Source organism: Lepidochelys kempii, chromosome 6 (assembly GCF_965140285.1).
Source record: "Lepidochelys kempii isolate rLepKem1 chromosome 6, rLepKem1.hap1, whole genome shotgun sequence".
Taxonomy (NCBI): domain Eukaryota; kingdom Metazoa; phylum Chordata; order Testudines; family Cheloniidae; genus Lepidochelys; species Lepidochelys kempii.
In genome coordinates, this window is record NC_136385.1 from 2,566,647 (window position 1) to 2,577,582 (window position 10,936).

The following is a 10,936-nucleotide window of genomic DNA, read 5'->3' on the forward strand; positions in this document are numbered from 1 at the left end:
CTTTCCAGAACCCCAAGAGCTCTCTCCATGTGCCCTACTTTATCCTTTCAAGGAGGAGGAAGACGACGAGCCGGATGAAGAGGAGGAGGAGGAAGAGCAGCGGCAGGAGGAGGAAGAGGAGGATGCAGCACACAGCGACAAGGAAGAGGAATCAGAAGGTAAAAGAACTGGGATGTTTCCCATTGTTGGCACTAGGGGGCGAGGCAGGGCTCAGCAGGGGGCGCTCAGCCCTGACAATCAGTGCTGGCCCCAGTGCCCAGTGTTAACAGCACATAAAGATCCATCTGTCAGGTGAGGCAGAGACCAGGCCTCTGATGTTCGATGGTGATCAAAAGTCCTGGATCCTCTTCAGCAAGGGTCGGAGCACGAACCCCGGTGTGCTGGCCAGATCCGCTTGCTGCGCTCTGGCTCCCTCCGCCCCCCCTGTGCATCCAGCCCAACGCAGAACTCTCCATCGCTTCCCCCCGAAAGATTGAATGTTTGTGTGGGGCTGTTACCCAGCTGCCCCCCAGCACTGGGCGAGCCGCCCCCATGTGGTAGCACTGTTCCTCAGCTGCCGCGCATCCCTGTGCAGAGTTACTGTGCGGCTGTTCCCAGCTGCCCTGCCCCAGAGGTGGCTGCATCTCAGCACGGGGAGAGCCATCCCTGTGCAGTCACTGTGCAGCTGTTCCCAGCTGCTCCTCCCCAGAGGTGGCTGCATCTCAGCACGGGGAGAGGCGTCACTGTGCAGCTGTTCCCAGCTGCCCCGCCCCAGAGGTGGCTGCATCTCAGCACGGGGAGAGCCATCCCTGTGCAGTCACTGTGCAGCTGTTCCCAGCTGCTCCTCCCCAGAGGTGGCTGCATCGTGGCACGGGAAGAGCCATCCCTGTGCAGTCACTGTGCAGCTGTTCCCAGCTGCCCCGCCCCAGAGGTGGCTGCATCGTGGCACGGGGAGAGCCACCCCTGTGCAGTCACTGTGCGGCTGTTCCCAGCTGCTCCTCCCCAGAGGTGGCTGCATCGTGGCACGGGAAGAGCCATCCCTGTGCAGTCACTGTGTGGCTGTTCCCAGCTGCTCCTCCCCAGAGGTGGCTGCATCGTGGCACGGGAAGAGCCATCCCTGTGCAGTCACTGTGCGGCTGTTCCCAGCTGCTCCTCCCCAGAGGTGGCTGCATCGCGACAATAGATCGCTATACAGTGGAGACTGAGCTGCCCTTTGCTTTGCCTAGAAGCAGCAGAGAGCGAGGACTCCTCTATATACTCCCTCTACGAGGAATCAGACGAAGACAGCGACAGCGCTTCGGACTCTGAGAGCAGCTCGTCCTCCTCCTCCTCCTCCTCCTCGGACGAAGCGGAGAACACCATGGACGAGTCCACCATGGACAGCTGCCCCGTGGAGCCAGCAGGGAAGGAGAGCAAAGCTGCGTCCTTGGCAGGCACGGAACTGGAGAAGGTCAAAGAGGCCACGCTAGGTACATAACCAATTACATCCATCCCCTCAGGAAGGGCAGCATCGTTCCCAACCGTCTGCTTCCCGGCAGAGATGGAGAGACCCCATCCGGGCCCATCTCACCTGCCTCCACCCAGGGCAGGGTTTTCCCCGACCTTGGTAGAGATGGAGATGCCCCATTTGGGCCCATCTCGCCCATGCCCACCCGGGGCAGGGTCGTCCCCAGCCATCTGCTCCCTGGCAGAGATGGAGATGCCCCGTCTGGCAGGAGCGGAGGGTGAGAGTACGTTGTTGGAGATCAGGGATATCATGCCATGTGTCGGGGCCCACGGACGGCAGGATGGGGGCCCTGTCGGGAAAGGGTTGAGCTGACAAAGGCTCTTCCGGCTGAGGCCTGTGGTGGGAGGCACTGAAGTGGGCTGCAGGACGGGCCAGGCCAGGAGGCAGTGAGGGGCCCTGGGTTCCATCTCGGTGTGTGGTTGGGGGGGTCTCTAACCCCCGTGATCTCCCTCCTCACAGAGCCCGCAGCGGAGCAGAAAGCCGCCCCCCCGGAGGAGCGTGAGGCTGAGCTGACTCCCCGCCCCTCCTCGCCCATCCCCCTCCTGCCACCCCCCAAGAAGCGCCGGAAAACAGTCTCCTTCTCAGCCCCTGGCGAGGAGGAGGTGGCCAAGGCGGGGGCAGAGAAGGTGGCCGAAGCAGCCCCGCCCCCGCTTCCCCTTCCTCCCCCGCCCCCTGCCGAGGAGCTAGCGTCCCCCCTGGTAGTGCCTGTGGAACCCGCCTCGCCAATGCCCCAAGTGCCCTTAGCGCAGGACACCCCCCGCCCTGCCACGCCGCCCCCTGCCCCCAAGCCTCCCTTCAGTGGGGGGCGTAAGCGGGAGCCCCCCAAAGCCAGCCCAAGAACCATCAGCAACCTGCCGGCCGACCACGCCTCGCTGGTGAAGTGCTGGGCCGAGGAGCCACCTGCCGGCAGCCGCCGTCGCTCCCGTTCCCGCTCCTCAGAGCCCCCCCGGCCCCTGGCCAGCGGGGAGGCCGAGCGGCTGCGGCTTCGGGAGCAGCTGGGCGCCTCGTCCCTCCTGGAGCTGGCCAACCAGCCCGAGGAGGGCGGCGTGGACCTGGCCGTGCTGGCAGACATCGCCCTGAAGATGCCCATTGGCTGCGCCAAAGAGGAGGCTGAGGATTCGGAGGGCACGGAGACGTCCGATGAGGCGGAGGAGCAGTCGCCCCCCCGCGCCCTGCCTGCACCCCGAGACAACAGCATCCTCCTGGAGCACAACTACGCCATGGCTGTGAGAGCGGCACCGCCAGCTCCCCGGAGAGCAGCCAAGGCCGAGGAGGCGGCCCCGGGCCCAGCTGAGCTGCTGCGGGTGGATCTCTTCGGAGGGCACGTCGGGGAGGTGCTGGAGGCGCCGGAGGAGGTGGTGGCGGAGGCCAGCGAGGCCAAGGCTGAGCCCGAGGTGGGCGCCCTCCTGGCACTGGCTGGGGAGGAGCGGGCCAGGAGGAAGCGACACCGAGACAAAGAGGAGGCACCGGACTCCCCGGCCTCGGAGCCCTGCCCCTCGGAGAGCGAAGAAGAGGAGGAGGAGAGCGAGGACGCTGACGCTGGCGAGACGCGCCGGCGGACGCTGCGCTCCCACTCGCACAAGCCCTGGCCTCAGCCCCTTCCCTCCTTCGAGACCCGCAGCGAGTTCGAGCAGATGACCATCCTCTACGACATCTGGAACTCGGGACTGGACGTGGAGGACATGCACTACCTGAAACTCACCTACGAGCGCCTGCTGCAGGAGGACAACAGCACCGACTGGCTCAACGACACCCACTGGGTGCACCACACCAATATCCTTACTGTGGAGCCTCTGGGGGGGCGCTGGCTCCCATCCCATCCCAGGTGGGGTGGAGGGGGGCTGGCAATGGGACACGGGACCTTTCCCCTCTAGGGGGTGCTGGCTCCCATCCCGTTCAGCACGGGGCTGGAGGTGGGGAAGGTGACGGGGAGCAGGGGGGGTTCCCCTCTAGGGGGAGCTGGCTCCAATCTGGCCCCAGGGTGAGGGACCTGCTGGCTCAGGGAGTGAGAAATGGGACACGGGACCCTTCCCCTCTGGGGGCGCTGGCTCCCATAAGGCCCCAGAGGTTTAGCAGTCAGCTGAATGCCTGGTGTCCTAGAGAACATGAGATTGTGGGATCTGTACCCTGTGGCCTGAGCGGTTGGCATCCCTGTCTGCCCCTGTTGGCACAGCCTGATGCTGCCAGCCCGAGAGAGGCTGAACAGCCCATGGATCCTGTCCCGTGGAGGGGATGAGGAGTCTGGGCATGTTGGTCTCTCCCAGCCGGCCTTTTCCTTAACCTCTGCCCCCACTCACCAACATTGCCAACCCCAAGCGGAAGCGGAAGTCGTCGGACCTGCGGGAGCACCAGACTGGCTGTGCCCGCAGTGAAGGCTACTACCCCATCAGCAAAAAGGAGAAGGACAAATATCTCGACGTGTGTCCTGTGACGGCACAGGAGCTGGAGGTGATGGACACCCAGGTATCAGGAGCGTCCCCGGCAGCCTGAGCCCCTGGCAGAGATGGAGACGCCCTGGGGGGCCCATCTCCACTTGGGGCAGGATTGTCCCTGACTGCCTGTTCCCCTGGCAGAAATGGAGATGCCCCAGTCGGGCCCATCTCGCTTGTCCCCACCCAGGGCTGAATCATCCCCGATCGCCTGTTCCCCTTGCAGACTTGGAGAGTGGGTGGGGGCGTCGGTGGTGTGATCCCTTTTGCGGGGACAGATGCTCTAACCCCCTCTCCCGCCGTCTCCCAGGGCACCAACCGCATCCTGTCGGAGCGGAGGTCGGAGCAGCGGCGTCTGCTCAGCGCCATCGGCTCCTCTGCCATCCTGGACAGCGACTTGCTGAAGCTCAATCAGCTCAAGGTACGTGCTCAGCGCTGCGGATCCTCGGTGGGGCATGTGGGGCAGGACCGGCTTCCCTGGCTGCAGAAGGGCAGAGGATGTCTTGGGAGGCACTGACCCCAATGCACTAGGGGGCCCTGTGCTGCAGGGAGGGGGGCGGAGGGCTCAGCAGGGGGCGCTCTCCCCTGGCGGTCAGCCCTGGCCCCCTTGCCCACTGCGGCTCTAGGGGCCCTGTGCAGCAGGGTGTGGGGCAGCAGTTCGGTGCAGGGACATGACTGCCCCTAAGACCAGTGTGTCCCAGTCACACCAGTACCGTAACCCTCACTCCAGTTCCGTAAGAAGAAGCTGCGGTTTGGCCGGAGCCGTATCCACGAGTGGGGCCTGTTCGCCATGGAGCCGATCGCTGCCGATGAGATGGTGATTGAGTATGTGGGGCAGAACATCCGGCAGGTGAGTCCGGGGGTGGGAGTCCTTTCGGTGCCAGGCTCTGTGTGTGTGGGGGGGGGGGGCGGTGTGTGTGGGGGGGGTGAAATTGACAAGGGTCTGTCCCCCAGTTGCCCTACCCACAGGTGGCTGCATCTCGGCACCGGGTGAGCCATCCGTGTGCAGTGCGGCTCTTCTCCAGCTGCCCCTCCCCAGAGCTGGCTGCAATGCGGTGCCAGGCGAGCCGTCGGTGTGCAGCTGTTCCCGCAGGGCTCAGTGGCAGGCTGTGGGCAGTGCATGGCCCAGGCTCTCGGTGTCTTCACCGCTATCCCCCTGCCTGCAGGTGGTGGCCGACATGCGGGAGAAGCGCTATGTGCAGGAGGGCATCGGCAGCAGCTACCTGTTCCGCGTCGACCACGACACCATCATCGATGCCACCAAGTGCGGCAACCTGGCCCGCTTCATCAACCACTGCTGCACGGTGAGGGGACGGGGCTGCTGGCTTCTCACCCGGGCCGGGGGGGCACCCGTGGGCTCAGGGAGTGGGGACAGGGCTGCTGGCTTCTCATGCTGGGGGAGCATCTGTGGGCTCAAGGAAAGGGGACAGAGCTGCAGGCTTCATTCCCTGAGGCGGGCGCCTGTGGGTTCAAGAGGGGGGACAGAGCTGCTGGGCTTCTTGCCCTGAGTGGGGGCACACGTGGACTCAGGGAGGGGGGACCAGGCTGCTGGCTTCTCATCCTGTGGGGGTGCCTGTGGGCTCAGGGAGGGGCCTCAGTGGCTGTCGAGTCGGTGTGGGGGCATCTGTGCTCCAGGTTGTTCCTCATCCCCTCCCTCTCCACCCAGGCCCGGATCTGGTGGCTTCATGAGAGTCTGTACACAGAGCCCTGGGTAGGGGTCGGAGCCGCTGGGCCGGGCTCCCTCTGTTCCTGGATTTGATCATCCACCCATCCAGGCTCTGTCTGCTTCCACCCGTCCCTCCCTCCCAGTTCTCTGTCCGCCCCTCCGTCCCCTCGCTTGTCTCCAAGCTTGGTCTGTCAGTCTGGGCCACCCTGCCTATATGGTGCCGCTTTACAGCTGGGGAAGCCAAGGCCCGGAGAGATGCAGCGACTCTGCGTTCACACAGGGAGTCAGTGGCAGAGCAGGATTGATCCCCAATCTCCTGGGTCCCTGCCCTCCGTAGCCTGTGTACCGATGAGAGCAGGGCTCAGGGGCGCTGGGGTGGGCTCTCCATGTCCCCTCGGGAGGGCCCTCCCAGCTGGGGCGGGTGTGGATAACGTGGCTGTAGCTAACCCCACTCCCTGTATCCCTCAGCCCAACTGCTACGCCAAAGTGATCACCATAGAGGCTCAGAAGAAGATCGTCATCTATTCCAAGCAGCCCATCAGCGTCAACGAGGAGATCACCTACGACTACAAGTTCCCCATCGAGGAGAACAAGATTCCCTGCCTGTGCGGCACCGAGAACTGCCGCGGCACCCTGAACTGAGAGCCGTATTTATTGTGTTCCCTGCCCCGTCCTCCGGCGCCTTATGAGCTCCACGTGGCTTGGTAATGGGGCCCGCGGCCAGTCGGTTCTCTGCCGGGATCCACCCTCCCCCTGGGGAAGCCAGGTCCGGATTCAGGTTGCCTTTAGTGATCCCCAACCACCCTGCAGATTGGCTCCAGAGCCAATGTTGACAGCATTTTGGCAGGAGCTGAGTTGGAAGCAGCTTTTCCCAGGCAAGACTCGTTCCTTCCCCGCCCATGACTCCCAGCATGCAGATCTGCTTAGGACCAGGGGCGCTTGACCCAAATCCCCAGGATGCTTTGGGGGCAGCAGAGCAGAGTGTGTGCTGGGAGCGGAGCTGCCCTCTTTCCAACGCAGTTGGGAGTTTTGCGTTGCATTTATATTCCCTGCCTCTGAAGAGGAATTCGGGTCCTTGCCTGCAGGACCCCTTCCTTCTCCCCTGTCCTCCTGCTTGATGGACACCTGTCGCCACCCAGTTGTCAGGGGAAGGGAGCCGAGCATGGTGGGAAATGCCGTGGTCTTGCCATGGTCAGTACGCAAGCAGCTGAAAGCGCCAGCTGTGTATCTAATCATCCAAGGGGTCGGAGTCCAAAGCATTAGAGCCTGAAGCAGACTCTTCCTGTCCCCCCATCTGTTTGTCCCTGCTGCTCTTCCCACCCAGTCCCCCACCCGCACCAGGTAGCTCCCGAGCGCCCTCTACAGAGGGGGAGGATCTGTTTAGCATGGTCGGGTTTCTACTGTTCTGTTCCCCCTCTCATCAATTTTATAACAGGTGCCACTCCTGATTCACTTCACAATGATCACAGCCTTCACCCTTTGATTGCAGTGCCTCGCAAAGTCCCGCACCCCTTTAGCATTAAAGTCCTGATATTTCTTTCCCCTCTAAAGGGGGAGAAATCTTTCCCTCTGGACAAAACAAAACAATACCCAGTCCCCTCTCAAATATAACAGAATCAATCAAATCACTTCATCTCCGTATCCTGCTGCCAATCAGTGTGTGCCCCTCCCCCCCGACATATTAAAAAAAATAAAAACACAAATAGATAATAATAAAGGGGCTGGATTCTCCTCTCGCTCACCCCAGTGTCGCTCGGGCAGAGCGTATCTCCAGCGTAAGCCGAGACCAGAATCAAGACCCCCTGTTAATTTTTCTTTAGGAGAAGAAAGTTGTGTATATATTCCAGATGGACTGGCTGTTTCTTGTAGAAACACACAAAAGTTATTGGTATGTAAATATTCTTTTTATTATTTTTTTTCCCTCTTCCTACTAAAAAAGAAAAAAAATGGTTGTAAATAACAGCTCTTTTTTTCCCCTCGCCTCAATTTAATTTCCTTCGAGGGAAAGTTTGCTTTATTATCTCTGGGGTGAAAGCAGAAAGCCCTTTATGGATGGGCACTGGAGAAAATATAGTTTGAGTTGCTTTTTTTATGGGAGTCGGTTCTGAAAGACGGGAAAACAGGAAATCGGGCTCCATATCCACAAGCCAATCTTGCCCCAGCTTTTGTGGTGTCGTTCGCGCGTCTCAACCCGACGCTGGTTGGGATTATGGCTCTGTTTTCAAAAGATGAATGCTTCCCCCCAGTAGATTTGTCAAGGTGGCTGGACTGTCCAGGGTCCAATCTATGAGATGTTGATTTGCCTTCCACTCTGTGTTTTGATGGGATTTGGTTTGGGAAAGCAGTTAAATTCCTGTCCCTGTTTCTGAGCTTTGGGCTGTTCTGTCCTAAAGCGTAAATCACCAAATCTTGTTTGTTGCTGCATCTGCCTTTTCGAGGTTTGGATTATCCATACCTACAGTTCCTTCCCCAGATTCTCTTCTCGTTAAGTTTTGCATTCACCTTCCCAAGGTTCAGATTATCCATGTATCCATCCGCAAATTCTCTTCTCTCATCCACAGGGCCGATCTAGACGCCAATACATTTGCCCTTCCTATACGGGACTCCAAGGTGTAAAGCCAGAGCTGAGATCGACAGCCAAATTGTAACCCTTAGCACTGTTCTCCTTTGCCAGCCAAGTGTCCACTTTTCCAAACTGGCTAGTGATTTTTGGGTTGGCTAGCTCGAGATCCCACACAAATATCTGGCTTCCAGGGGGAAGATAGTCAGCATTTCCTGAAAGTCAGGCCTCTTTCAGGTGTCAGTGTGGGCACCCCTGAAATGGCAGTGTCTGAAGAATCAAGGCTGTTCTTTCCTCAAGTCTGCTTCGAAAGCTTTTTGTCTTGAGCGCAAATCTTTCTCCTGATGGCAGTCCGAAGGCCTCAACATCTCATGAGATCGAACCGCTGAACCTTGGCTGTTGGAAACCTTCCTGGCTTTGATTGGAAACTGCTTTGTTTCTACCATCACATCGCCATGCTGGGAAAACACACTGGTCTTTCTGGCAGCTGCTGTCCCTGTCCCTTGGAGAGTTTTTAGCAAATGAAATTGAACTGGGTAATGGTTCATCTGAGATGGGCAGTGGGAGAATCTTGAGGTAAATCCAGAGTGACTCCACTGAGTTCTGCAGGGCTATGGCCAAATTCTGATCCCAGTCACACCAGTCTGAACCTGGAGAGTCTCCATTAAAGTTACTCCAGATTTCCTCTGGTGTAACAAACTTTTGTTGGAATCAGTGGAATTGATTGCAGATTCACACTTGGCATCAGCAGATTCACTCTGGATTTACTCCTGGAGCAGAATCTGCCCCTTCCTGTAGAGTGACATTTGTGACAAATTTATTTCTCGCTGAATCATAACTGAGCGTGTGTCTTGTCCAAACTCCACCCTGTGCACAATGAAGACAACGTCTAAACCTGCCGTTCCCCCTGCAACTCGCTAGGTAGAAATACATCAGCCATGGGCTATAGACTCGAACCTCTAAACCCACTGAAACTGGCAGTTTCCTCTGTGTATTTTTTAATTCAACTTTAATACAGTGCCTAACTTTTCCTCCCAATGAGATCATCTTGGACATCAATTTTCCCTCTTGGGCGCGGAGGAGAAGAGAAGAAAAGGCCTGTTTTTAAAACCTTACACTCATGTGTCCCCTCTTCCGAGCGGGCTCTAAGCCAGAAAGCAATCTCTGTAGGGCTGTGATACGCGGCATTTAACATGTGCCTAACAACTCAGAACTCCCCCAATTTGAAGCTGGTTTACCAATATTTAAACCCACCAGCTCCTTGTTTGATTTTTTTTAACCGTTTCTGTCTGCAATGGTTTGTAACTTGCCTCATTTTCTCAATACTGATTTTAATCTCTGGGCTCACTTCTAGCTTTTGGTGTCCGAGTAAATGTTTTTGCCAATCTGGCTCCACACGTGTGTGGGGAAAATGGGGACCTCCTGTCAGCTCAGAAAGCAAGATTTCAGGCCCTTGCTCTGGAATATGTATATTCGTCAAGGCTTTTAGGCTAGTCTCTGAAACTTTTCAAAGCTACCTTGGTCACTTAGAGACCCACAGGATTTAGAGACAGGTCCAGATTCTCGACGGTATATAGACGTCTAACTCTGTTGCCTTCAGTGTGTATGGGCCACAGCTCCTGTGTCTCGTTGGATCTCAGCGAGCCCTGCGTCTTTCCAAAGACGAGATTGAGCTTCAATGATAAATGGGAGTCGGGTTTCTAAATCGCCCTGGTTGGAAAGGCGCAGACCCGCCGACGAGGATAGGCTTTTGAAAAATCACAGCTTCACCTTTTGCTCATTCTGGAGGGAGAAAATCAATTTCAAACCCCATCTACTGTGGGGAATATCTGTCCTGATAGCTGCCCCAAACCGGCATGAATCGCCCTGCCCTCTGACCCCAGCAGCTGATGTATTTCATTTTTCTTTTTTCTTTTTTTGTCAACACCTCCTCTTGATTTAACTCCAAAGCCACGAACTCTTCCCCTCTTAACTCCCCAGACATTCCCCATGAATGGAAAGCGATGCCAGACCATCTGACGGACTTCGATTTAAGAGTCAACCAGACCTGTGTCTTGTCTGCATCCCAACCTGTCAAAGTCCTCGTCCGTTTCTACTGGAACTCAGCCAACCTTGCGTTCAGCAATCACATTAAGTAGGTCTCTGAAACAGGCATCTGTCGTCTTGAGATTTCCTCCCTTCTGCCTTTGAGGGTTTGGATCTTTTGGGTATGGGGTGCTTTGGGATCTCTCTTCTCCCATCCCAGCTGAATTGTCGCTTTCTTGGAAATAACCCCCAAAGAAGGAATCTTCCTCCAGGTCGGGACATAGAGAATATCAAGAACTAGACATGGATGCAAAGCAGTTTCCAGTGATCTCTGTCCAGCATTAGCTTCTGAGCCGAGATCAGAAACTCAGATGGGAGAAAAGATCACCCCATACATCTGTATTAGACAAAACCCACTCAGAACCGACTCCCAGAGCTCTAGGGTAGGTCAAAAAACACCCCCCCAAAAGTCCCCCCCCCCTTCTCTGTGTGTGTTGTCAAAGATCTCTCCAGCGGGGGGAGCTGAACGACTGTGTTCAGCTCAGAGAGTGAAGAAAACAGACACGTTCCCCTGCCCCTTCTTCACCACAATGTGAGCGATTTCACTCCGTGCGCTCTCTCTTTAATTTGCTCTCCTCGGTTCCCTACTGTACATATGTTAATAAGTTGTGGATTCAATACTTGGTGCCCGAGAGCACATTTTTATAAATGTCATTAAACTTTTATTGTTTAAAAAAAAAAAAATACAGGCACCCAATCGGGGGTTATTT

The 10,936-nt window shown here is 57.3% G+C and overlaps 1 protein-coding gene across 7 annotated transcripts in view; it reads left to right on the top strand.

Annotated features, from left to right (window-relative positions):
- SETD1A (SET domain containing 1A, histone lysine methyltransferase) overlaps positions 1-10,910 on the top strand; it is a 40,571-nt gene extending 29,661 nt beyond the window's left edge. For 4 of the 7 annotated variants that reach the window (XM_073346535.2, XM_073346536.2, XM_073346534.2 and 1 more), the window contains 8 exons: positions 53-158; positions 1,206-1,448; positions 1,946-3,259; positions 3,780-3,949; positions 4,226-4,336; positions 4,646-4,765; positions 5,082-5,219; positions 6,050-10,910. In XM_073346535.2, the coding sequence (XP_073202636.1) occupies positions 53-158; positions 1,206-1,448; positions 1,946-3,259; positions 3,780-3,949; positions 4,226-4,336; positions 4,646-4,765; positions 5,082-5,219; positions 6,050-6,223 (2,376 nt within the window). In that variant the 3' untranslated portion in view covers positions 6,224-10,910. The remainder of the gene's footprint in view (positions 1-52; positions 159-1,205; positions 1,449-1,945; positions 3,260-3,779; positions 3,950-4,225; positions 4,337-4,645; positions 4,766-5,081; positions 5,220-6,049) is intronic. The other 3 variants (XR_012159270.2, XM_073346538.2, XM_073346539.2) reach the window with 3 other exon arrangements.
- Positions 10,911-10,936: the final 26 nt, after the last annotated feature.